At 44.4% G+C, this 27,856-nt stretch overlaps 1 protein-coding gene across 5 annotated transcripts in view; it reads right to left on the bottom strand.

The window, feature by feature from the left end:
• Positions 1-1,008: 1,008 nt before the first annotated feature.
• Positions 1,009-27,856, bottom strand: part of NOTCH2 (notch receptor 2) — a 176,456-nt gene continuing 149,608 nt past the window's right edge. For 4 of the 5 annotated variants that reach the window (XM_044944470.2, XM_006049346.4, XM_044944469.2 and 1 more), the window contains 16 exons: positions 26,424-26,625; positions 24,323-24,476; positions 23,368-23,552; positions 21,274-21,406; positions 19,118-19,354; positions 16,381-16,493; positions 14,995-15,500; positions 13,300-13,647; positions 12,286-12,428; positions 11,876-12,086; positions 11,342-11,438; positions 10,079-10,247; positions 8,976-9,277; positions 7,319-7,466; positions 6,559-6,656; positions 1,009-5,625 (listed from right to left, as the gene is read on the bottom strand). In XM_044944470.2, coding sequence (XP_044800405.2) covers positions 4,237-5,625; positions 6,559-6,656; positions 7,319-7,466; positions 8,976-9,277; positions 10,079-10,247; positions 11,342-11,438; positions 11,876-12,086; positions 12,286-12,428; positions 13,300-13,647; positions 14,995-15,500; positions 16,381-16,493; positions 19,118-19,354; positions 21,274-21,406; positions 23,368-23,552; positions 24,323-24,476; positions 26,424-26,625 — 4,435 coding nt within the window. In that variant the 3' untranslated portion in view covers positions 1,009-4,236. Of the gene's footprint in view, positions 5,626-6,558; positions 6,657-7,318; positions 7,467-8,975; positions 9,278-10,078; positions 10,248-11,341; positions 11,439-11,875; positions 12,087-12,285; positions 12,429-13,299; positions 13,648-14,994; positions 15,501-16,380; positions 16,494-19,117; positions 19,355-21,273; positions 21,407-23,367; positions 23,553-24,322; positions 24,477-26,423; positions 26,626-27,856 lie in introns of those variants that run through there. The other variant, XR_006551701.2, reaches the window with a different exon arrangement.

Below are 27,856 nucleotides of genomic sequence, written 5' to 3'. Positions count from 1 at the left end.
TACTGGAATGGGTAGTCTATCCCTTCTCCAGTGGATCTTCCCAACCCAGGAATTGAATTGGGTTTCCTGCATTGCAGGCAGATTCTTTACCAACTGAGCTATGAGGGAAGCCCCTTATGGCAGAAAGTGAAGAACTAAAGAGCCTCTTGATGAAGGTGAAAGAGGAGACGGGAAAATGTTGGCTTAAAATTCAACATTCAAAAAACAAAGATCATGGCATCAGGTCCCATCACTTCATGCAAATAGATGGGGAAAAAATGGAAAGTCACAGACTATTTTTTGGGCTCCAAAATCACTGCAGATGGTGACTGCAGCCATGAAATTAAGATGCTTGCTCCTTAGAAGAAAAGCTATGACCAACCTAGACAGCATATTAAAAAGCAGAGACATTACTTTGCCAACAAATGTCCATCTAGTCAAAGCTATGGTTTTTCCAGTAGTCATGTATGGATGTGAGAGTTGGACTATAAAGAAAGCTGAGCACTAAAGAATTGATGCTTTTAACTGTGGTGTTAGAGAAGACTCTTGAGTCCATTGGACTGCAAGGAGATCAAACCAGTCAATCCTAAAGGAAATGAGTCCTGAATACTCATTAGAAGGACCGATGCTGAAGCTGAAACTCCAATCCTTTGGCCACCTGATGCGAAGAACTGACTCATTAGAAAAGACTCTGATGCTGGGAAAGACAGAAGGCAGGAGGTGAAGGGGACAACAGAGGATGGGATGGTTGGATGGCATTACCGGCTCGATGGACATTAGTTTGAGCAAGCTCTGGGGGTTGGTGATGGACAGGGAGGTCTGGTGTGCTGCAGTCTATGGGTCAAAGAGTCAGACACAACTGAGTGACTGAACTACTACTACTTGGAGAAAGAAAAAAAAGACTAGTGCTAGGCTATATGGGATTCAGAATGAAAAGAAAATGTTTTCTCGCTCAGCAAATTATGACATCACGAGTTAAATCATTGCAAAGTAGGGATGAAGAATGGAAAATAAAAACTGCAATGTCTGTTGAGCTTGACATGTAACTTTTTTATTTTGTGATAAAAATGCTTCCATATAAATTCTGTCGTAACTACTTTTAGAATGAAACTTTGAAAATTAAAAACAAATTGTGCATTTTCCTTACCATGAATAGTTAGGAATATGCAGTCATTTTATTGGTTATTGGGTTTCTCATACAAACAGATATCATATCACTTTTAAGAGAAATGTACACAAGTAAGAAGCCACAGTACCAAACAGTTATGAGTGGGAGCCTCTGGGTATATACACTTGTCCTCTCAGTCACCGTACATTCAGTATATTAGTTAAGGCCAAAATCCCCAAACCACTTGCCAATGGAATATTACACCTTTGGTTCTCTTTTATGCAAGAATTATGAACTAGCAAACTTAATAATGATGAGAGAATGGACTTGTGCATTATAGCTGATTGCTTACATAAAATCTTTAACTCTCACTCTCTCTTTCCCTCAAACCTTTCTCTCCCTTACCAACATGTAAATCAGAAAATGATGCTTAATACAAAAGAAACAAACAAATAAAAAATATATCCCCAAAGGCAGACAGAACATGACTCAAAGGAAGAATTTATAAAGATAAAACAAGAATGTGAGAGGCAAAGAGGATGACATAGACCTGTCAGAAAAGATGTTTCCCATACAAACTTAAGTCTCCACTTCAGAACCCAGTTGAGAAAGTCATTCCTCATCTTATTTTCTCTTTTACTCAATATAACTCACATGTTCTTAACAATCTAAGTGACTGATAAATGCTTGAAAGGCAGTGTCTTCTTCCTTATCACTGAAGCCTGTTGTTTGTAATGGCAGCTTTCATATTTATTTCTGCAAAACCCAAAGGATCCCAAAGAGGAGCAAGCAAGTTAGGCCCACAATGTGCTTACAGATGGAGGAGGCTATAAGGGATCAAGCTGCTGGATCAGAGCTGACACTGTGAAGAAGAGGGGCCAGAATGGGATGACAGAGAAGTGTAAGTGTGGTGAGGTCCACAGTGGTCCATGGAGATGGGTCCTCTCCATCTGTGAATCAACGAATAGGCCCAAGGATAAAGAATCACCATTCAGAATGACAAAATGCTTCACACTATGAAAGGGGTTGGTAGAGTTGCCACATGAGAGAATACAATACAGAATGAAAAAATAATCTGCTTATATCAGGGAAAAATGAATTATATTTTTAGTTCAGTGAACTTGGGCAGGACTAGAAAAACTCTTTGTAGATTTCCATGCTAACAGACACATAGGGTTTCCATATGAAGCCACAATCTGGTAAATGGGAAGAACTCAGGCAAGGCAGTAAGGAAAACTATCATTGAAGCCAACATGGAGTGGGCAGACCACCTATTAATATCTACAAGATGCTCCCAGAAGAACTGATTTTCCATTGTCATGATATCATAGCACCGGGCAAAAGGGACAGTGTGGAGACAGAACCAGTTGTTCGCTAACTCAGGGAGAAGAGGAAGAAAACTACTTTTCTCCTCTTTCTAGTGTTGGATAGAATGCACGTCCTTGATAGAGGGTCAAAAAAGTTGCCAAGACCACAAATACAGGAAGCAGACGTGGATGAGATGCAAACACACTCTGAACATGAAGATGACAAGGCAGTAAGTCTATTCCTGTCCATTATCATCTAGAAGGTGACTCTATGAGGAAAATATCCCTGATAAGTGTCTATGTTAGTTGCCTAATGGGGAATCTCATGACCGCCTGAAATAAAAGGAACTGGGAGCAACAATTAGCAAAGGCTACCTCATAATTCCTCCCTTTCCAACCTTCTTTATAAGACTGGCTTTGGCCACAAAAACTAAGCCAGCATTCTAGTTCCCACCCTTGAACACAGAAAACCCAGGTGTTCAGTGAGGACCTACTGGGTGCATGAGTAATCAGACCACGAAGTGTGGCAGGAAGATAGGTGAAAGGGGCCTGGGATCAGAAGGAATGTCAGGAAGTAGAGACTGTGACCACCTGACCAGGGGAAGATGACTGTCATGGGGGTTGGGGAGGAGGCCCTTGAGCAGACGAAAATTCAGTTCTAAATGGCAAGGGAATGTCATTTGAAGGCTCAACAACTACAACAATCTCCATCTGCTGGATGTGTGAGTGAAGCAGGCCAAGGGTTCTAACGTCTGTAACAAACGTGTTTGATGCTGGCAGTCAACAGAATGCTTGGCAGGGACTGGTTAGTGGGTAATCACTTCTTGCCTGAGTTAGCTCATCTCGTGGCTCTCTTGGTCATTCCAACATTCCAAACCTTGGTCTGTTTGGGTTTTGTTTTTTTAAAGGGGTCATATTAGCTACACCGCCAAGGATAAAACCTTCACACTTACTAGGCGGACACATGGAAAAAAAGAAGATCCTTACTCTTCTTCCTGGTAAGGTTTGTAGGAACCCAGCATGTAGGCAAGAGAATTTAGGCGCAGCTTCTTGAAAGGGGTCCTGGTCCCCTAAATGGATTCAAAGAAAAATATTTTGCTCCCCTTCTTCTTTTAGGAATGATATGTAGGAGAAAGGACTATGTCCATTTTCTAAAGAAACATACTTGAAAAGTGTCTGCTGAGACCATAAAGGTAAACCCTGTGAGGCTCCTGGGGACACTGGGAAAGCAGGAGGGAAAAGGGAGGCTGCAGGTGCCTCCAGCACAGGCGTGATTCAAAGCACAAAGGTTCTGCCCTGGAACAGGCAGGTGGGGTTCCAGCCACAGAGAGGTGCACAATTAAAGCACCAAATGAAGTCAAAAGAATTTTCCAAGGATGAGACCAGGAGACAGGTCACATCTGGCAGAATTCCAGGGCATAACTCCCAGTAGGAATCGACCGCAGAATTGTCTCATGGATATGGCAGAAGCCCCCAAGGCTGAAAAATGCACTCCAGGCTGCAAGAATGTCTACAACAGGCATCCATCTTCTTCTCTGTATTGAAGAGAGGAAATGTGGTCCCAAGTCTTGTATTCATCTTGTAGTTCAGTGAACTTGGGGACTTGACGGGCAAGAGATTACAAGAAGCCTTGTCCCTTCCATGTTCCCCAAACCCTGCAGATGCTCAGTGAAGCTAATTAACTCACTTCTTCAGGTTATCTACAAGATAAGAGTCTCTCCTCTCTCCTGCCTCCAGAAGCTGGTTCCAGAGATTTCTTCATTTCTTTCCCGGATGACCTTCATTTGTTCCTCAGCAGCATTTACAAGAGGAGTTCTGTGTCTAGGCTGGAGGCAGACTCTTTCATGCATAGACCTGCATGTTGCTGCGTGGTGGCTCAGACATGTGTGTCCCAGGTCCCCGCTGACCTCCTCCAGCGCCCCCAGGAGTAGGGCTGGTGGTCACATCTGACCAGTCAGAAGCAGAGTGGGGTGATGAACTTGACCACTGGTCAGGAGACTCTGGGGACGGTGTCAGGTAGGGGTGCTCACCCTGGAGGTGACCACTGTGACTGGGCGTTCTCTCAGCAGCATTGGAGGATGCATAGCTATGCTGTGATGGGGGTGTGGGATACTTGCCCACAGAGGCTGGGAAGGCATGATAGGCTGGGAGAATGGTCTGAGCAACCTGCCCGTCCTGCTGGGGCATCATGGCAGTGGGAAAAGCCATACTGGGCAAGCGAGCCATTTCTGGAATCTGATACATGGTGGGCAGGGTGCCTGCAACGGCTGGAGGGCAGTTGGACGGAGGCTGGGCAGCCCCAGTTGGTTGGGCAATGCTGCCTTTGGGGATTAGCTGGAAAGTCACAATGGGGGGCAAGGGCTCTCGGGGGGTGGTTAAATGCTTCCCTTCGGGCGGCCTGCTCTGGGGAGCTATGCCAGGGTGGGTGCCCTCAGCTGGAGCCAGGACCATACCGAACATCTCGTTGTACTGGCTCTCATTCATCTCCACGCGGTTCATCCAGTCGGCCGGGACAGTGACTGAATGTAGCCTACCCAAGCTCCCTGCGGTGCTGCTGCCTGGGGGCACAATGTGGTGGTGAGACAGCAGCTGGCTCACTGAGGGAAGCACAGTGTTGGCCCCATGAGCCAAGGGCTGCATCTCATGAAGGTTAGAGAAAGACAGTGCATGCTGTGCATGGACTGGGGCAGTGGGGGCAGCAGTGGCCAGCATGGGGTTGGGGGAGGCCTGTAAGATTCCGGGGGATGTGATCATTGGAGAGGAGGTGGTGTCAGAAACATATGTGTGCGGAGATTCTAGGGAATCGACGGGGGACAGAGTCACTGAGCTCTCGGACAGCTGGCCCTTGTCACTCAGAGACTTCTTCCTCCTGTTCCCCTTGGCATCCTTGGCCTCCTTGGCAAGGTTAGGGAGGCTAGTGGGCACGGTACTCTTGGTGTTAGGCCGTCTAGACTTCTTGCCCATTGGGGTATGCTTCAAACTGAGAAAAGGTCTGTTGGGCCCACAGATGACGGGTGAGAGCGCAGACGTCAGCACTGTGCCGGGAGGGCTGGGGGTCACGTTGTACTCGTCCAGCAGGCGCACGATGTCATGGTGCATGCGGTCCCGGGCTACGTCCCGGGGAAGGCGATCCATGTGGTCTGTGATGTCCCGATTGGCAAAATGGTCTAACAGGATCTTGGCTGCTTCATAGCTCCCCTCCCGAGCAGCAAGAAACAGGGGTGTCTCCTCCTACAGAAAAAAAAAATAAAGAAAAAGCCCATGCAGAGTGCATTTTAATAACACTCCTGAGAATACAGCCATGTTTCTCAATCTTTTTGTTATCACTCCTTTAGACATTTTTTCCTAACTGCCTTCCCACATGAAATTTTAATACCACAGATAAAAAGTGTACACCTACCTATGTACTGAATGGCTATCTGTAATTTATACATAAAGAAAAATTACTTTACTTCTCCCCAAGAGCCAGCTTTGCCCTACTGAGGGCTACGTCTTCTTAGTGGGGAAAGTGTGAAATAAAGCATGTCCCTGAGCCATAAATTCACCTGCAAGAGCACTGAGCTTATCAAAATAGGGCCCTAAAAGGAGTATCAGAAATAAAGGTATGAAGGGAAGAACCTAAAGCATGTAGAGAACTGAGAAAAATAAGGGAAAGTGAAAGAAAGACAAAACATCTGAGACAAAGAACAAAATAATGGAAAAGAGGAAATGAACAAGAGAAGATAAGGTGAGCAAGAGAGGGAAGCATGAGACAGAAGTCAGAGAAAGCAGGAAAACATCATGGAGCCCAAGAATGGGGCAGGGGTGGAGGATGTGGAGCATCAGGAAAACAAATAAGAACAAACAAGTGAAAAGGAAGAAGTATGTGTGAATAGAACAAAGACCAGGAGAAAGGGAAATGTCAAAGAAGAGAAAGGCAGAAAAGGTTACCAAAGTTATCAAAGGAAGAGCCTGGTGCAGACTGAGCAGGCTAAGGGTCAACCCTGACATTTCACCGGATGAGCCCAAAGCAAGCACTCAGGCACTCTGGGCCCATTTCTGGCCTAATCTGCTTCCATCTTTGTCTATCCTTATCACTGAGCAGCTACAGGAGAAAAGGAATGGCCTCATACATAATCCGAGGCACTGCTGTACCTGCCCCCCAGCTCAGAGCCCCGACTGTACCTTGTTGTCCTGCATGTCTCGGTTGGCCCCATTTTTCAACAGCAAAAGGGTTGCCTCCACATTATTCACAGCAGCTGCCCAGTGAAGGGCAGATTTCCCTGAAGGAAAAAATATTTTTATAAGCAGACAGAGTAAGAGGTCATGTCCTACCCCTCCCATCAGGAAGTGTTATGACGTGTACAAGGAAACCTTGAACTTCTCAGACAACAGCTGGAAGCCAGTTTTCTCTGGGGGCCCACAGGAAAAACCAAAGATTATCTTCATTTTCCCCTATTCTAGAAATACTTTGGTACAGGCTGCCTAGCTTTCAGAAGACCTCTAAGTAAAAGGATCATCTGTCTATGATACCACATCCTTCGTGTGGCAGAATCTAGCCTGTCACATGCTGAAGACAATAACCTGCTTATTTATTACATGCTAGGATATATAGTTAGAATATCTCACCACCCTACCCCTTCCATGAAGTCAGTTCTCATATCCTCATAACAAGAGTGGTATACCTGGGAACCTATGCAGGGAAACTCTCATAGACCTGCTCTTAGATCCAAGAACTCTCACTAAAAATCCCTTCCCAACTTCATCTATGGACTTCGCACTGTCTCAGATCTCTGAACTCAATATTGCAAAAGGAAGAAGGAATGAATGAATGAATCTTCAGTGGATTCGGATCTGAGACAGCTCTTTAAGGATCATGTAATAATTTTTTCCTTAGAGGCCTGCTTTGCAGGTAGGAGTCTGAATCCCTGCTTCTCATCCCTACCATGGTCATCCACTGCATTCACATCTGCTTGGCAGTTGATCAGTTCTGCCACCATTCCCTCCACTGCCAGGCGGGCAGCCAGGATCAGGGGTGTAGTGCCATCATTCATCCTTGCGTCTAGATCAGTTACTCGGTTGCGGATCAGTATCTAGAATATGAGAAGGTACAGAAAAGAGGGTCAGCTGCATACAAAAAATAATGAAACTAAGATAAGACAGACATAAGAGCATCAGAGTTGAGGCTATACTGTAAGTTCTTGGAGGGCAGGGAATGTTTTGCTATCTTCGTGTCCAGGTTCTCCTAGGGTCAGTCAACTAATATCTGTTGAATGAATGAATAAAGGAATAGGATGAATGAATATACAAACAGGTGCTCAAGCTCTACAATGGCTTTGTAAATTAATGTACTTCTGCTTTCTAAAGAAAGAAGAGGGAATGTGGGAAAATACCACAACCTCAATTGTAGTGTACAAGTTAAGATGATACAGAATGCTTTCAATTTCCTCTTAAGGCTAAAATAATAGGGCATCAGGTGTGCACTGTAAACTCATGTCAGGAAAACCACCAAGGAGCAGCTGGAAGCCCATATAGTCAGATAAATCTAGAGGGAGAAGCTGACAGACACTAGTCAGAGGCAGGTGTCATGCACCTGATCTTTTCATTTGGGAGGTCTTTTGCCTCATCAAAACAAAACATATATAGGGGTCTTGTTTTTGTATCCATTCAGCCATTCAGGATGGGGAACACGTGTACATCCATGGCAGATTCATGTTGATGTATGGCAAAACCAATAAAATATTGTAAATCAGCCTCCAATTAAAATAAATTTAAATTAAAAAAAAAAAACATACAAAAAACAAAGCACTGATGAACAATCAGAAGACTGGTGTTATCTGCTTTACTATGAGCTGGCTGTATATGGTCAGCTCTGTCTGCCTGCTTCCTTTTCCTGCTTTCCTATCCAGCAAGCATGACTTGATTATCTGCCTTATCCTCTCAAAGAATCACTGAACATTGTGTATAGGTACCATAGCTTTCTTATCCATTCATCTGCTGATGGACATCTACACAATGGAGTATTACTCAGCCATTAAAAAGAATACATTTGAATCAGTTCTAATGAGGTGGATGAAACTGGAGCCTATTATACAGAGTGAAGTAAGCCAGAAAGAAAAACACCAATACAGTATACTAACGCATATATATGGAATTTAGAAAGATGGTAACAATAACCCTGTGTACGAGACAGCAAAAGAGACACTGATGTATAGAACAGTCTTATGGACTCTGTGGGAGAGGGAGAGGGTGGGAAGATTTGGGAGAATGGCATGGAAACATGTAAAATATCATGTATGAAACGAGTTGCCAGTCCAGGTTCGATGCACGATACTGGATGCTTGGGGCTGGTGCACTGGGACGACCCAGAGGGATGGAATGGGGAGGGAGGAGGGAGGAGGGTTCAGGATGGGGAACACATGTATACCTGTGGAGGATTCATTTTGATATTTGGCAAAACTAATACAGTTATGTAAAGTTTAAAAATAAAATAAAATTAAAAAAAAAAGAATCACTGAACAAATATAATGGGTTATTACATGTCTTAATGAAGGGAAAATATTCTAGATTTATTAGGAATCAACTCTTTACATGATCTTTACCTGGAAGACACCTTGGGCATCAGCGGCCACTGCAGCATGGAGAGGGCAGCGGCCCATGTTGTCCTGGGCATTGGCATCTGCACCTGCATCCAGGAGACGCTTGGCAGCATCTGCCCGTGAGTACCGGGCTGCGAGATGCAGGGCCATCTCACCCGTCCGGTCTGTCTGTGCTTGGAGGCTGGCACCCTGATAGACTAAGTCCGTGATGATGTTGGCAGAAGAGTCCTCTGTGTCTTCATCTTCATCACTCATGTCTGAGCTGCCTCCTCGGAGAGAAGCCAGCATCAGTGGGGTGCACCCATCTGGAGGAAAGGGAAATTCCAAATAGTATTCAAGGAGGGGAAGGACATTCATGTTCACTTAACCCTATTGCTGGAAGAGCTCAATTTGAAGAAAATTATTCTTTTCGGAAAAAACCTGTGCTTCTTGTGGTAAGTGGCAATTGATTTTTCCTTGATAGTATCCTTTCTGTAAAGAGGAGCTAGTCTCTAAGTTAAACAAACTTTTCTGTTCAAGGTTCTAAGTGCTATGCTTTTTTTAAATTGGACAACATTTTAAAATATCCAGTATTAAGGTATAAACTAAACAAATTCTCTATTCCTCTGCTTTGGGATACTATTTTTTTATCCCACTAAAATCTATCCCAAATAATCAGCCTTTTTGTTGCTGAACATGCATCATGTGAGGGCTTCCCTGGTGGTTCAGTGGTAAAGAATCTGCCTGCAATGCAGGAGAGGTGGGTTTGATCCCTCGGTCAGAAAGATCTCCTGGAGGAGGGCATGGCAACGCACTCCAGTATTCTTACCTGGAGAATTCCATGGACAGAGGAGCCTGGCAGCCTACAGTCCATGGGGTCGCAAAGAGGCGGACACAACTGAAGCAACTTAGTATGTATGCATGCTGAAGGTGAAACAAAATGAAATCCTGCCTCTTTTCTCATACAAATTCATAATTTCTGCAAGCCTGTTTTCCTTAGACATTCGTTTCCTCAAGCTGATTTCCAGTCTGATTTCCTCGATCATTGAGTGCGGCAAACACAGGGGTAAGGTAGAACCAGGGGGTGGGCATGGCACAGTGCAGAGAGAAGGCTCGCAGGCACTAACCTGGACCACGGACGTTCACATCCAGCACGTCCACCTCCTGCTCTGCCTGTGGAGGGGTAAGAGCCAGCGATGGTGTCCTACGGATGTCTGCAGCTTCCAGGTGCTGCTGTGTCCACGGACGCCGATCGATGGGGTCATCTTCTTCTGAGAGCAAAGCCTCATCTTCAGCCTGAAAGAAGAGGACAACTCTCCTGATCACTCTGGCACACCCCCAGGATCTCTCCCAATTCTTTGACTGACTAACTTCTAGCTACCCTTCAAGTAGAGAGCAGACTTTAATTCCTCTTATTGGTCCTAAAGAACACACGCTGCTCACTCTCCTTAACTAAGCGTTGTGTTAGGCACTTACACAGCACTGCATGGCAGTTCCCACTGCTACCTGAACGGCTCCTCAGGACACGGAGCAAGCCTTGTTCAAGGCTGCCTCCTTGTACCCTGTATCCACCCCAGTGCCCAGCACAGAGCCACATTCAGCAAGTATGTGCTGAATAATTATTATGCTTTTAAAAGCAGCTGACCTTTACGGAATATTCAGTATGTGATAGAAAACAGGTAAGGCAATTCACCCATATTGAAGGAATCATTATTATTTTCCCTATCTTACAGAGTAAGGATAAGTAAATATAAAGAGGTTAAATAATGTGCCAGAGTTTGGGACTTGAATCCAGTCCTGACTGTAGTAATTTTCTTAACCATCATGCCTGTTTTCCTCAAGCATTTATTTCCTCAGAATATCCATGGGATACATGCATACCCCAGCCATGTATGTCTATGGGTGAATGGTCTCCTTTTTCATGTCAGACTCAGCCCAATGTACCTCTTACTGCTATATGGCTTTTGTTTCCAGGGATCAAGATTTAAAGCCTCCAAACTCAGTGATCACTGACTTTCCTCCACTAACTCACTCCACCTTCCCTTGAAGTATCCAGAGAGAACAAGGGAGAGATCTGGCCATGAAAGAAACTGGTGTTTACACATAATAGTCCTTATTCAAGTACCATCAACCTGACATTTGAGGAAGGAAGGATGTTTGTTTTATTATTTTTAAAGAGTTCTTTCTGAAAAACTTACATAGTAACCCAAGCCATCAATGACCTAAATATTCCTGATTTTTGAAACACCCTAGGATAGTCAAGGCCTGGGCAACATGTACCGACTACCACCCTTCTCTCCCATTCATGATACTCTAGATACTGAAGGACAAAAATGTGAAATATGAGCAGACAACGGCTAATAACGGTGCTTCTACCATGGCCAGCTTACCTTGGCTTTCTTAGGCTGTGGCCCTTCGTCGTCGACCCAGTGTTCACTTGTTCCAGAACCAATTAGGTTCGCCTCTGAGACTTGCACTGAGAGATTTCTGACATGACAGAATCATGAAGGTATAAAATAAGAGCAGAGTTATATCATAAAAGAACAGAGAAATTTTCATAATTTTTCTGCCATCACACACTCTCATGGCTACAGTCAGACTTTCAGGGGCCTTGACTCGGGGAAAAAATGGGCAATATTACATCCCATTGCCTGAGTAAATATCAGTTCCTTTCCCACTAAGCAAGAGCTTATGACAAAGGCGTGTCTCATCACAGAAGCTGAGCATCCCCGTGATAAAATGTACAGAACTGAAGCATCCAGACTCATTTTATAGCCACAAGCAGGCATTCAGTATCACGGTCAAGTATAGTAGCACGGCATGGCCAGAGCTCTGAATTTAAAATCATGATTCAACAAGATCTGATTTTCCACTTATCCGTACTTGTTATTACTGTGAATAGTAGCTTGTTGACAAACTCTTACTTGAGTCCCACAGCATCCTGGCCCACTGGCTCACGACGTTTGTGGTTGCTGGAGTCACGGCGAAGGGTGAAACCTTCAGGCAGCCAGAGGGAGCCATGCTTGCGCTTTCGTTTTGCCATGATAACCCCCAGCAGGATAATAAACAAGATAATGACAACGGCAACAGCAAGCAGATAGAGAAGCTGAGTGCGTTTGGGGGTCAGAGACTCACCTGAAAGTGCAGAGAGATAGGGAAAGTGATGAATAAAACATCCACCTCTCAATATTCCCACTAAACTCCTTCAGAGAACAACTTTGAGCTCACTAGCCCTGAGAAACAGAGCGCTGCACACTGGAAGCTGTGCCCCGTTCTCTCTGCCTGCAAGTGACACTCCTCAGCACCCTTTCCCCTTAATTTTAGAGCTACTCACTGACGACAGACACAAGTGGGTACGACAGGGTCCCCTGGATGGCGTGAGAAGCCAGAAGAGCTGCGGCTGCATCTGTGTTCTTAAAGCACTGGTCTGAGTCTTGAACACACTGGCGGTTGTCAATCTCCAGAAATACCTGAGAGCTGAGGGGAGCCAAGGAGAAATGGCGAGAAAATGTCAACCCAGGAATCTGAGGTAGACCCACTTCCTCACCCTCAGCCTCGGGCTCTTTACCTCTGGGGTGCTGTCTCCAGGAAGATCCCGGAAATTAAGATCTGGTTTACGTCCTAAACACTAATTCTCACTTAGGGTGGGCTACAGTCCATGAGGTCACAAAGAGTCGGACATGACTGAGTGACTAACACTTTCATGTCCTTGGTTTGGCTGCATCTAAGTGTTCTGACTTTTAGGCAACATAAGACAAATTGAGAATGGGGTGAAGTTGCCTTTGGTGGGCTGCTTCTACCCCTTCCCCCTTCTGGCGTACTCAACGGTATATACAGCTACTCTAAAAACACACCCCTGCCTTTTGCTTTTTGTTCCTTACTCTCCTTTCTCTCTGCATCTGTACTCGAGCTAGCTAGCAAGCTGAACATTGTGAGATACCAAAAAATCCTGAGTGTGGATGACATAATATATGCAGAACATCACCCTTGTCAAAGAGACAGAAATGAAGGGCCTTGAAAAGAAGCCCAGGATTAATACAAAGAGGAGTCATCACTAGAAGGATTTATGCCAACTCTGGCAAATGCTTAGAGATTCTAGCACATGAGGAGCCCGTTCTGACACCCTGCCACTTGACTTGCTTCAGCCCACTTTTCAGGATTCCAAGATCAAGGCAAACCTTTAGCACTAACCGTGAAGACTGGGATTACAGGCTTATGTTACTCGGTTGACTGTTTTGTTTTCTGACCTTTCATCTTTATAGGTGCAGTTGCAGTTATGACATTTGTGTATCAAAGTGCTCAGCCTGATAAAATTAAGCTTTGAGAAGTTCAGAAACTAAACACCTACCCAGCCACTTCCTGTTCTTCATCTCCAGGAAGGGACCTGCGTGTCAATCTCTGCTTCTTCATGGCAGCTGACTTCCCACCATAATAGGGGTAGACCATGAGTTCCCCCTGGGCATCCCGTTTGATGCGGAGGTTGGTGTGGAGCAGGGTGCCCAGTGCCCGCAAGAATCTGCGGGCATCCTGGAGCAGTTGTTCAGGTGGCATCAGCACCACGATGACCAGGGTGCCCTCTGCCAGGTTTTCTGGCCGGTCAGCAGCACAGTCCAGCCCATCCCAGCCACACTCCTCACTGTTGCAACCCTGGTCACAATGGTTGTCTTCGTAGTGGTCTGCACAGTATTTGTCATATCTAGGCAGAGGGAGGCAGAGAATATGGTAAGATCACAGTGGAGCTCTATTTGTTTTCCACTTGGAACTAATGTGGATTTTCCTACCCATCTTCTACAACTCAGATTAGATCCTGAATGTCCTCTGAAGCCTTCTCAGACTCTCCGTGCCTGACTTCTTAGAGTATATACAGTCTACACACCTTAGCATCAGTGAGTGCTCTCTGAATGAGAAACAAAACTACTCACTAAACTCATGGGCCCCTAGGCAGCTTGTCATCATGTTAAATCAGATTTGTAAACAAATCTGAAACAAAAATCTACCTGGTTCATGTTTCCTTTATTTTTATATCCATTGCCTCTGGGTTTCCAGCAGTAAAACAAGACTCTAGAGAGCGCTTCCAGAAACTGGAAAGTAACCCCATACCAACAAGAGATGCTGTACAGTTGACCTTTGGCCCATTTGATATGGCCCATTTCTTCTCTAATCAAGACTAAATCTTCATGTGGAAGGTAGGTGGCGAGAAGTGTGTCCCACACAGGATACCAGATCTAATTTGTACAGCATCTTTCAAACATTGGGAAATGGAAATTGACTCCCAAAGCCTGTTGATGCAAAAATCGTTGGATTTCCACTCTCCCCTTCTCCCTCCTCACTCCCATCCCTTGATGGTTACACCACCCGGTCCAACTTGCCACTCTAGCTCAGTGAGGAGATCAGGAGTCAGGAGGAGCTATATCTGCTCTGGCAAGTTCTTGAACCTCCCAAGTCTGCCTTCCCTGGCCTGTTAAAGGCCATTAACAACACCTGTGCCTCACAAGGTTGTTGAGAATTAATCAGGGTTGAACCAAATGGGATGACTAAATGGAAAGCTATTATGTAACCCACAAAGCCCCCTATAATTGCAGCAGTGAAGACCAGGAGGGTTAGGCTGACTCATCTAGCAGATGCTTCCCGATAAATCTGGAGGGGAAACCCAGTCTTAGGGAAAGACACGGGATGAACAGAGAGGGGTACAGACCTTTGCAACCATGCTGCAGGCAGATTATGTGAGAGGCTGCCTGACAGTGGGTAACACTTCCAAAAGTCACTTCCCCTGGGAACCTGTGGCAGCAGCAGGCGAGGAAGCAGAGACAGGCAGAGAGTGGCTGTGCAGTGAGCGTTTCTGCCCCTCGGTCAGCAAGGGAGAGCACAGCATAGTGTGTGATGGGGCAGGGTGGCACCAGGAAGAAGAGGGCAACTGGTGCCAGTCCAGAAGGCAGAGGCGGCTTGGGCCGAAGCACTGGAGTGGTTAGCAGCAAAAGAACAAGAGACCGAGGTGTGTTAGTGACAGCGCTGCCCCTCAGTTCTGGGGACCCTGGGCGCTTACTTGCATGTCTTGCTACTCTTCTGGCATTCAAAGTTGTCAAACAGGCACTCGGCTGTGTTGCACAGCTCGTCGCACTGGTTGTTGATGTACTCCCAGCAGGGCAGCGGGGAGGAGCAATTGGCCCAGGGGTCCTCCATGGTGAGGGAACAGTCCCCCCCATCCCACTGGCAGGCATGGCTGTTGCACACGTCATCACAGATGCCGTCCCGAGCTTTGTCGGCACAGTACTGGCTCAGGCAGGTGGCGGGAGGGGTGCTGGTGGGGGCGGTGTAGAGTTCACAGTGGCTGCCCCGGAACGGCGGGGCACACTGGCACGAGTAGTAAGGAGGCTGGCGCTGAGGGCGGCAGCTCCCCCCGTGCTGGCAGGGGCTACTGGCGCAGCCCGAGTCGCAGTCCTGGGGGTTGGGACAGAAGCAGCGGGGGCCCGAGGCTGTGTGCACACACTGCTCCCCTCTCCTGCACTTCACCTGTCCGCAGCTGCTCTGGCACCGCGCCCCAGAGAAGCCCTGTGGGAATCAGTGAACAAATGAGCATGGCAGGTGACTCGTGAGGGCAGGCCCCATTCTCCCTTGGGCCCCCTCACCGCCACACCTCTAGGGAGGTAAAGACTAGGCTCTTGGCTAAGATCCCTTCAGGTAGCCTCCTGGACCGAGTTCTAGGAAGAGACTTCTTCAAGTCAACTTTTTTACTCTAAGAGCTTGCTTCTAGAAATGAAGTCCGGAGTTCACGTTAGGATAAGGTGACCCCGAACCTATTAGCACCTTTCCAAATCATCAGTAGATCACTCATACAGTGACTTTATAGGGGAAAAAAGTCACTTCAGAGGATTAGATGTCTAAAAGACTTTCCTATGTCACCTCGTTCTTGAACGTCTCGCTCAGTCCAGGCCAAGGTTACTGGACAGGTTTCCTTTTGATATCCCTCTGCTCATCTGTTAGGAAGCTTTTAGCCTCTGGCAGGAGCAAAAGTGTTTGCACAGCAAATGGCTAACGTTAAGACTTCCTTCTAGATGAAGAAGCAGTCTGTTCCCAAATAACTGCTGTCGAGGGATGTGAGCAGAGTAGCATTTCCAAAAACTCTGTCCCAGTCTGGGCAGCAAGACTACCCTCCAGCACAAGACCCAGAAGCCAAATACACTAGCCCTGTTCCCAAGGGAATATCCACTGCCCTTAGTGCCTCTGAGGATTGACAGTCACAGACCAGGGAGCTCAGTTTCTGGGAGTATTTTAATAGTTCTAAATGGAAAACGGAAGCACTTTCTCCTAAAGAGGCTAACATTAAGGAACGTCCCCACCAAGAAAGCTCCCCACAGAGCCCAGAAATGCCAGCTTTCCTCTCAGCCCTGTCTTAGGCTATATGGAATTCAGTAGGCACTGTGGCACTCACCGGGGGACAACGACAGATGAAACCATCGGGCATGTTGCTGGCCACAGCACAAGTGCCTCCGTTCAGGCAAGGCATCTGGGGACACACGTCGACGAACGTTTCACAGTGACGACCTCAGAGTAGAAAATGAAAGGGGGTTTTAAAAGGTGGAAGCAGTAACTCAAGTTATTGAACAGGATACTACTGGTATGTGAGCTAGTCAAAGGATTAGAAAGGGAGCAAGAGGTGTGAGAATTGAGTTCCTCATCCTCTCGCTAGATCCCAACATCCTTGGCCCATCACCCACTCAGGACAGTTTCCTCATCTGTCTTGTCTACAGTAATAAGTGCAGATGGCACATGACTGAACTGACTCACAAAACAAGATGTGTACAAAAAATGACTAACCCCTAAAAAAAAAAAGAAAATGACACCTCAGCTTTTTTGAAGGCACTTTAGCTTTCATAAGTCAAAAACATTTAGCAAAAATCCACTGCATTTTGTTAACACTGTCTACTTCATAAGACAGGCTACACCAGGCCAATACATCTAGAACGGTGATTAACATATACATGCTACTATAAATAAAACCGATAACTAATAAGAACCTACTGTATGGCACAAGGAACTTAACTCAGTAGTCTGCAATGACCTACATGGGGAAATAATCTAAAATAGAGGACTGATAAACATGTATAACTGACTCACTTTGCTGTACAGCAGAAAATAACACATTGTAAATCAACCATACTGTAATAAAAATTAAAAGGAAAAACTTTTGGGACAGGGGGACACATGTACACCCGTGGCTAATTCATGTTAATGAATGGCAAAAACCACCCCAATATTGTAAAGTAATTAGCCTCCAATTAAATTAATCTTTAAAAATGTTGATTTGCAGTTTATATTGAATTTTCATCAGTGACATCTGTTTTCAATAATGTCCAGCCTTTCTGTAACCTTATTGGCATTGTTTTAAAACACAGCTTATGTTAGGGTTACCTGCACAGCTGTGTTAGTAGAAACTAACATGTTACAAAGCAATTCTATTCCAATAAAAATTTAAAACAAACATACAAAAAAAACCCTCAGCTTAATATTCCCACCATAACTGTGATTGAGAGTCAAAGGATTTTTTAATTCACAGGTGTGGAAAATGTAGGGCTACGGGACCCCAATTCAAGGTGGCCTCCACTCCTTTCACCTATTTCCCTCTTTCTTCGTAGGGCTCATCAGCATTTCCAGATAAAGGAAGTCTCAGAGGTAATGAAAGAGCAGGAGTCTAGCTGTCTTCTAGTTCTCAAGCAGATCATGACCAGCATAAGACGACAGATTGTTCATACTCTTGCTGTCCAGGGTTGCCTCAAACGTGTGATGTTCATATTGGATTGTTTCTCTTTTGATGCTGTACCTAGGTGTTTTCCATATTTCAAAATTCACCTCCCCCCCTTTTTTAAAATAAAATTCCAAAGTTCTTAAAGGTAATATATCTTTAAAATTGGAAGGCGGGGATGTCTGGATATAATAAGCCCAGAATGTAGCAGAGTTCAACTTTCCAGATTACTAGTAAGTAGACTAATGCAGACTCTCATCTGACTTCCAAATAATACTTCTACAACAAAAAATATGAACTGACCCCAGGAAGTGCAAGACAGATTTCCGGGTAACTGATGGTACTGCCATATTTAGATATAAACAGCTATTTTAGCCCCCCAAAGTCACCAAGTTGTCCTTCTCCAGAAATAATTAGTAACTGTCTATGATAAAACTCCTATTCTGAGGCAGGACTCACTCATCTTTGTAATCTGTGATGAACACAGCCAAGTCTTAGCATGCAGGCCCTGCTTGTGACCTCTGAAGTTTTCCTGTTCATACCCTCATCAGTTGATTTTTGGTTAAAGAGCCCAATTTGGATCTATTCCCTTTAAGCGTCCAAGAAGACCCTAAACTTCTTTGGATTCCAGAAGGTAGAAAGGTCACTATGGCAGTGACAACCCTATCACTCAAGTCGCTACATGCCACAGGAGGCAGGGTGACAAAACCAGAGTTAGATGTAAGGTTCCTGAACGTGAGATGTTCTTTTGCTCAGATGAAATGAGTTCCAGAGATGGATGGTGGCGATGGTAGCATGACAATGTGAATATCCTCAATACCATTGAACTATATACTTAAAAATGGTAAAGATGGTAAACTTTATCTGTATTTTACCTCAATTTAAAAACGTTACTTTGCTCAACTACTCCCAACATTCTATTTCTTTTTTTCATATTTCTGCTACAATATGATGTAATTAATATATAACAAAAGAGATAACATCTCTCAGGAAACACAAACATCTGTGGAGCGAACACAAACATCTGTGGAGCGTAGGCCTAGGAAAAAGTTGGGCTCTTGAATTAAGCTGGTCTAGATTTTCACCCTTGCAGCTCTGAGGGCAGCCTGGACTGCATACAGCTCGCCAACGACTACCCGTGGCCTTCCCTGGTGGCTCAGATGGTAAAGAGTCTGCCTGCAATGCAAGAGACCCGGGTTTGATCCCTGGGTCAGGAAGATCCCCTGGAGAAGGAAATGGCAACCCACTCCAGTATTCTTGCTTGGAGAATCCCATAGACAGAGGAACCAGGCGAGCCATAGTCCATGGGCTAGAAGAGCTTCCCTTGGGGCTGGGATGCGTCATGCAGGGCCTAGTTTCCTCACTGGAACCCCCACCCCACCTCGAGGCAGAGTGGCTGGGGCAGCTGGAAAGGGGCTCAGCTCACCAGTGAAGGTGCTGCGGCAGACGCACAGGTAGTCGTTGGTGAGCTGGATGCAGTCCAGGCTGCCCTCAGAGCTGCAGGGGTTGGACAGGCACTCGTTGATGTCCCCCTCACAGCGTTCTCCAGCAAAGCCTGGCAAGCAGCGACAACTGTAGCCCCCAATCCTGTCTACACACTGGCCACCATTAAGGCAGTGGGGACCCCTGGCACAGTCGTCAACGTTCTCTTCACAAAGCAGGCCTGGAGGAGAGAGAGGAGGGAGAGAAAATTATGACAGTTCTTGGAACGTTGCCTTCCAGGAAGGGAAAACCAGCCCTGGTGGCATTTCCACAATTAGTCAGGCTGGAACCATTCTGGTCAGGCAGGGCCTAACACATGCTTGACCCAGGATTGTGCCCATTCTCTTGGACACCAGTAAGCAAAGGATGTACTCAGGGCTTCTCATGTTCTCCCCACACAACCCAATGATGAAGCAATCCCTTAGGGCATAGCTAGTATTATTTTTCCACTTGAAAGGTAAGGAAATTGGAACTCAAGAGAGATTTGGTAACTTTTCATTAATTTATTCATTTTGATTTAAAATATAAAAACAGTTAAAAAGAATATAACCATAAATAAATAGACTACAAGTAATCACTGGTAAGAATTGGAAGTAAATTTTGAATCACACAAATGACTTTTTCTGTAAAATAGTGCAAGTGTACAAATATCTTTTATCAAAAAAATAGAAGGGAAATATCCTATTGAGAGCTCAAAGGTTATGCCATTTAAAACAGAACTCATTTAATGTGCTATATATGTAAAAGAGCCATCAAGTATGAACATCTGTACATATTTTTGAGGAAGAAATAAAAGAAATCCATGACTATTCTATAAGTGATTTCATGATTAATTCAAAAAATTACAGAAGAAAGAAAAACAGTACTGTATTCTTACCACTTGTAATAGCAAGACTATTTGAAAGAAAATAAAAATGTTTAAAAAAAAAGGCCTCAGTTTCAATAGCAATAGCAAAAGATAAAATATCTAAGAATAATCTTAACAAGAAATGTACTACACCTACATGAAGAATTTAAAGTAGACCTAAAAGACACAAAAGGAAACTTGAATAAACAGAAAGACACAATGGGTTGGTTAGGAAGACTCCTCATTCTAAAGATGTCAGTCTTCTTTATAAAAATTCATAAATTTAATGTGACCTCAATAAAAATATTAACAGGATTTTTAATGAATATTACCTCTAGAAGTAATTAAAATTAACCTCTACTTCTCTTTCAAGTACTGAGCAGAAAAAACTCTCCTTTAATCGAACAAATCTTCAAATATTTAAAGGCTTTCTCCTTAGTTTTGTCTTCCCTCTTAATCTCACTGCTCAATAACAAGCCTACTACTGGGGCACTTTTCCATTCTAATTTAGCCAACTCTGAACTCAAGAAGGAAACCCAAAATTCACTGACTTAAAGGTTTAAGACAGTATAAATATTTCTCTAACATTCTATTCTCTTTGATGAGAATCAATTTTCCACCATTGTGGACGGCTTTTTCTTTTCACATGCTGCTCAGAACAGGCACCATTATAACTACATCTCTTCTAAAAAATAATACTCCAAGCTCTCTCCAGGAGACTGTCTGCAGGCAGGGGAGTGCCCCTGGTGGAAGATGGCTCCACCATCCACCATCTAGGGTTGGATCTCATTAGGTCTTATTGTAATTCTTAGTTCATTCTTGGACCATCAACCTTTTCCCCTTGGGCTTACAAAAATAGGCAAATGTTTTCATTTCATTCATTTTCCCACTTTATGAAGGCAAGACTTGGAAGTTTAGAAAAATACACGAGCTGGTAAATACAAATAATTTATTCAAGAGGCTACTGGTTGTTTTCCCTTGGAGCACCAAGAGATCTTGCTAGCCAGATTAACTTTGCTGCAACATTATGTCATTTGCACATTCTGTGTTTCATGGGTTTCAACAACAACCAGACAGAATTGAGAACAGGCGTCAGAACACCGGAGCTTGGCAAGAGAGCAATGAAATGGCTTGAATCTCTAAGATTCAGAATAATGCTGAATCTTGTTTTAAAAATCCCTTCACGAGACTAAAAATGCATTTACAACTTAGAGAATGCCCTGGATGGAAGACAGGTAAGGCTGATTTCATACCCCGAGTGCCTGGTGGGCAGGAGCACTTGAAGTGGTTCACAAGGTCGATACAGGTGCCCCCATTCTGGCATGGCTGGTTCTGGCACTCATCCACTTCATACTCGCAGTTGACACCCTGATATCCAGGGACACACTGCCAAGAGCAAAGCAAAAAGAACCAGAAATGCTGGGCTATTGTTGGACGCACATCATGGGAGCAAATGAAATAGGGTAAGTTACTGTGACCCCTTTCTGCCAAACCCCACCCAGCTCTTGTACGCTTCTCTGGTATCATCACTCCCTACTCACCGTCTCGTGCCGAGTCAACACACGGCTCACTGGCATTTATCACTTCTAGCCAAAAAAGCCACTTGAAAAGGAAGGCAAGGACTGAATATTCTGAGGGATATCTCAAATGATGCCTGTGTAAAAGCCATCCGTCCCTTCTGTGTGCAGGTTTTCCCATCTTTAAAACATTCATTCCTTTGTATGTGATGGGGATCCGGTGGCTCACAGAAATGGTACATGTGGATGGTAGTAAAGATAACGCATGTATTTACTGACCCCCATGTTCAGGAAACTACATGTTTACGTGTGAGAAACTGGCTGATGCAGGGGTGGGGCACCAAGAGGCGGGCAAGCTAGCTGTGCTAGATGTAGGCGTTCTAGGGCTTTCAGGGCTGATCAAGGAAGAAAACACTGACCAGGAAGTGGCTCTGTTTGGGCAATGCTTTGAGTCCCTCACAGCAAAATTACTGTAATTGATTGCTGTACGCTTCCCGGTATAGCTATTGAATTTTATAAGTACGAAGTGCCACCTTCTGGTTTAAAACTATGCAACATCTCTTTTATTTTTTTTAATGCCATTTTTGGTGAACCTATAAAGCAACAGCAGCAGTTACAAAATGTTGTCTGAGTACTTTTGAGAGCTCAAAACAAAGATCTGTGTATAGGCTGAATAAAAAGATGTTCAATTAATAGTGCAAACTGCATATGAATAACTTTAACATCTTTCAATGGACTTTTCATGCAAACCTTAATAGAGATGTGACTCAGAGAGAGATAAAAAAGGATAAGAAGAGGAGGGCAGATGAACTCAGAGGGAAGAGGGTAACAGAGGGGCTTACATGTTTGGTGATAAGACTCAGCAGCCAGGCCAGAGTCTCTGGGTCACAGAGCTCTGGAGGGCAGCAATGGCTTGGTATCTTCACGTGCTGGGGCTCACCCTACCTATGGCTAGCGGTGCAGGTGCAGTTTTGCAGAACATATAAAGCAGGCGGGTCCTAAGTGAATCAATTCTACTTCTCAGGCCTATGTTTAAAACAACAGTGCCAGTGGCTTTCGAACTAAAACTAAGAAACAGGGAGCAATACACTGAAGCCATCTTTGGCTCATGTATGAGAAGAAGAGTTTTTGTCGGTGTTGCTTGGTAGCCTAAACTGGTATCAAATTCATGTCTCTGGTATTTTGTCAACATCTTGATCTAATCATTATCAGCCCAGACATTAAGAAGACAACGATGTTGTTGCTATTGTTGTTCAGTTGCTAAGTCGTGTCTGACTCTTTGTGACCCCGTGGACTGCAGCATGTAGAAGACAATGATATGTCCCTTAAAAGATACATACATCCTCAAATATACACGTGTAACAGTATGATGCTACACAGAACAGGCTGGGTAACATTTTTTTGAGAGCATTATTAGTCGATTGACCAATGACTGTTTACAAAGATGACATGGGTCAAAGGGCCACTCCTCAAAGTGGCTTCTCCTATCTCAACTGCTTATTCAAGGAAGTACCAGGGGCCACTGGGCTGGGTAGGCTGGGAAATGCACACTGGCAGAGTATGTTAGCTCTGGATTCTGGAAGCAATCCTGTGGAAGTAAGACGGTTCCAGACTTCTGTGAAAATAGATTACCAGAGCTCTTGTAACTTAATGCACAGGGGACTGAAAGAAACAGTGATTAGAAAACAATGTAATCATGATTGGTAAAAAGAAAAGAAATCTATAAATTGTGAAAATCAGACATATGCAGCTAAACTCAACATGCCCGTGTTTGTAAGAGGCGGGCCATCTTCTGGAAGGTCTCTGACTTTGCCTGCTCCTCTTACTCACCTCACATCTGTATCCACCAATGAAGTCCCGGCAGGTGGCGCCGTGCTGGCAGGGATTGGACGAGCACTCATCAAGCTGGTCCTCACAGTAGCTCCCGGTGTAGCCCAAGGGGCACTGGCAGTGATGCGAGTTGCCCGCACTGATACAGACACCTGAGTGCTGGCACAAGCGGTCAACGGGCACCCCTGGGAAACCCAGTGGAGGAAGGAACGTCACGGAATAGCACACAACACGTCAGGGTCAGGTGAACTAATCTAAGTTGGTTGACATATCATATTTTATTCTTGTCTAGTTCACAACCCTCAGGATCTGTTTTATGTTAAAAATAAATAAGTGCTGCATGTATGTGGAATTTATAAAGATGGTACTGATGAGCCTATTTGCAGGGCAGCAGTGGAGATGCAGACATAGGGAACAGGCTTATGGATCCAGAGCCAGGGGGCACTGGGGAAGGAGAGGGTGGAACAAATGGAGAGAGAGCATGGAAACATAAACACTACTATGTGTAAACCAGGTAGCCAGTGGGAATTTGCTGTATGACTCGGGAACTCAAAACGGGGCTTTGTGGCAACCTAGAATCGTGGGATGAGGTGGGAGGTGGCAGAGAGGTTCAAGAGGGAGGGGGCCTATGTATACTTATGGCTGATTCATGTTGCTGTATGGCAGAAACCAATACAGTACTGTAAAGCAATTATCCTTCAATTAAAAATAAATACGTTAAAAAATAAACAAGTGTTGAAAGTGGAACATGTCTTCCTTCCACGTCAAGTACATTCCTTTTTGGAATCTCTAACTTGCTCTCCTGCCCTTCACCTTCCATTTCAGACCCTTTCTCCCATTCATTCCCGTCTGCCCTTCCCTCTGCTCCCACAATAACAACTCTTGCCCTACAGTGCTGCTCGTTAGCCTCAGCACTTCATGGACTGACCCTTGAGTCTTGGGGGGCAGAGCTCACCTCTGTGGGAGGCCGCCACCTCACAGGAGACACTGGGAACATCGCAGTAAGCACCAGCCCATCCAGACGGACACAGGCACCGTGACTCTGCTTTATCCTGAATGCAGGTACCTTTGTTTTTACATGGAGACCGACTACAGAGGTTCACCAGGGTCTGAAACAGAGGCAGACACATATATCAGCATTCAGACACCAGGAATGAAAAAAAGTTACACCGCATTTGAAGAACTCAAAGGAAAGCACACTAATTAATAAAAAAAAAGAGCCCTCACCCAAGCCTTAAACTTAGATTCACTGTCCCCAGATAAGCTAATCATTTTATACAGTCTAATTCTTTTAGCTCTGCTCTTCAAAAATTCTTACCAGATAAGTTTAAGAATTTGAGGCACTTAATTGGTTAAGTTATTCCCTACATCACGCTTATGTCTAGAAACATGGCCACCCGGTAGGGCTAGAAAGAGAGTTAAAGCTGTCAGATAGGTCCACAGCTTCTATGTGCTACTCCTGAGTGAGAAATCACATGGGCTTGATCAAATCTGTCTGTGGTGAATATGAGTTCAGGATTTAAAGGCTTAAAGCCTGTTAATAAACCTAAAAACTGTCCAAAAGCTTACTTTTTTACTGTTAGTAAAAAATAAAAACTTTTTTATTGAAGTACAGTTGATTTATAATGCTGTGCTAATCTGTGTTGCACAGCAAAGTTTCTCAGTTATACACATATAGACACTCTTTTTTTAATCACCTTTCCCATTGTGGCTTACCACAGGACCCGGGCCCAGCCGCCCGTGCCGCGCAGCGGGGCCCTGTTGCCCACCCAGCGCTGCACGTTGCCAGCACCACTAGCAGCGCTATTCACACAGCCGAGACACCGAGACAAGCTAAATGTCCACAGACAGGTGAAGGAAGCAAATGCGGCACACACGTGAAATGGACTCCTACTACAATGAAATCGGGCCATTTGCAGCAACATGGGTTGAACCAGAAATTGTCATAGTAAGTCAAGTCAAGTCAGAAAGGGAAAAACCATGCTATCACATGTGTGGAATCCAAAATATGGCACAAATGAACCTATTCACAAAACAAAGAACTTATTTTGATGGGAGAAACTCAGGCGTCTGAAAAGCAAGAGGCAAAGGGTGCAAGTGGACTAGAACCTTCTCCAAAACTCACATGTGGTGGCCTGGCTCCTGGGGAGAGGAAGGCTGTACTCACAGCACTGACCATTTGTGAAAGAGGGGGAAGGGCAGAGGGCCACCACGCTGTGAGAACAGCAGACGCCCCTTGAAGAATAGCCTCCTGATCCAGAGAATCAGCAATAAGCTGTTTAATATGCAGAGGTGCTTATCTGCGTGTCCAATACAGCCAAAGCTTCACTGAAGTGTACTCTGAAAGGCTAGTTACATTTGGGCATTTATTTCTAAATTCTTTGGACTGCTGGTATGATATTCTATCATTCCATCATTGTTTGAGAGGTAAAACTGCATAAAATTAAATACAACGCTGTTTGGGGTGCAACCTTAGAAAAGTTACTTTGACCCTCTCAGGCTCAATTTATTCTTTCATGAAAGGCTAGACTAGTGGGCTCTGAGGGGTCCTTCTATCCTAAGAGTCTATGAAAATGAATATTAAATATTTGAATTTGAAAGACATGTGGATAGTTTGGTTTTGAGACTGCATAATTATCATTATCCCCTTAGATGTTGTATCTGAATTTTAAAAACTTTATTTTGATTGTTATTTCCCTTTCTGTATTTCCTAAATGATATCAATGTGCTTATTTCCCATATGCACTTTCTGCAGCTCTAGGTTAGCCTGCTGTAACAATTTTATGTGTGTTAACCCATATAATCTTGCCAGTATCACCATTTTGGAATCTACCAGGTTAAGAAAGAAGTTGGTAGTTCTTACAAGTTATCTAAGAACTTAGATTAACTTAGTTATCTTAGAAGTGTAATTAAGAAGCTGTCCACATTTATTTTGGGTACATTCCTAAGACCCCGAATTTTCTCTTTTAGGTGGGGCTTATTTTGCCTAGGAAAGGAACAGATGTAACATTCAACAATTCTGCGGGAGCTGAATGAATGGGATGAAATCTGATTACCTGACAGTTTTTTCCAGTGTAGCCCAATGGGCAGATACAGCGGTAGGTACCCAGGCCATCAACACATACTCCTTCATTCAGGCATGGATGAGAGTTGCATTCATTGATCTCATGGAGGCAGAAGGAACCGGTGAAGCCCACAGGGCACAAGCAAGAGAAGGAGTTAATCCCATCGATACACGTGCCACCATTGAAACAGGAGCTGAGAAGCACACAAGAAGAACAACATCAGCTAGATAATCTGGATCCTCTGACCTGCTATTTTAAAAGTGAGGTTTCTCACATTTAAGATATTACAGAAGGAAATACTCCTGAGCATCCCAAACTCCTATATCCAGTAAACTTTACTTTTTTCCAAACTAGAATGGGCACCAATCAGCATGAGTCTCAGCTTCCTTTCCACAATCAAAAAGATCTGAGGAATATTTAAAAATCTGAGCTTATTAGAGACTCCAAGAGAAAGTGAAGGCTTCCAGGTTTTATCCAGCCCTTCTATAGCTCTCTATGTATCACATTTCATTTTATCTCTAAGTCAATTTAATTTATAAGGAACGTATCAAATAAATAGCTCTTGATTCTATATTTCTTTATGGAAGAGAAACAGAACAAATTTGTTGATAATAAAAAAAGAATCAAACCTCCCAGAAATTACTTAAAGAGGGATGACAAATCTGTAAAGAAACAGAATTTTTTTGTCAACTGAAATTAACAAGAGACCAAAAGGAGATGATATAAAATTATAGCTCTTTCTGTTTCCTATGTAAGATATAAATGACGATTCATCTCACTTTAAAAAAGCAGAGACATTACTTTGTCAGCAAAGGTCTGTCTAGTCAAGGCTATGGTTTTTCCAGCGGTCATGTATGGATGTGAGAGTTGGACTATAAAGAACGCTGAGCACCGAAGAATTGATGCTTTTGAACTGTCATGTTGGAGAAGACTCTTGAGAGTACCCTGGACTGCAAGGAGATCCAACCAGTCCATCCTAAAGGAGATCAGTCCTGGGTGTTCATTGGTAGGACTGATGTTGAAGCTGAAACTCCAATACTTTGGCCACCTGATGTGAAGAGATGACTCATTTGAAAAGACCCTGATGCTGGGAAAGATTGAGGGCAGGAAGAGAAGGGGATGACAGAGGATGAGATGGTTGGATGGCATCACTGACTCAATGGACATGGGTTTGGGTGGACTCTGGGTGTTGGTGATGGACAGGGAGGCCTGACGTGCTGCAGTTTATGGGGTCTCAAAGAGTCGGACACGACTGAGCGGCTGAACTGAACATCTCACTGTTTTTCAACCTCTGCCTTAAACTTGTAACTAGATGTCCACAAGGAATTAGAAACTAGAAAATAGGAGATGATTGTGTGGTGGGATCCAAGGCGATGCCTTATGTGGCCCCTCAATCCCAGTATAGTACTCTGTAGGTTCCTCCT

This window comes from Bubalus bubalis, chromosome 6, assembly GCF_019923935.1.
Source record: "Bubalus bubalis isolate 160015118507 breed Murrah chromosome 6, NDDB_SH_1, whole genome shotgun sequence".
Taxonomy (NCBI): Eukaryota; Metazoa; Chordata; class Mammalia; order Artiodactyla; family Bovidae; genus Bubalus; species Bubalus bubalis.
The sequence above is the reverse complement of the archived record's forward strand: the minus strand, read 5'-3'. Positions and strand labels throughout refer to the sequence as shown.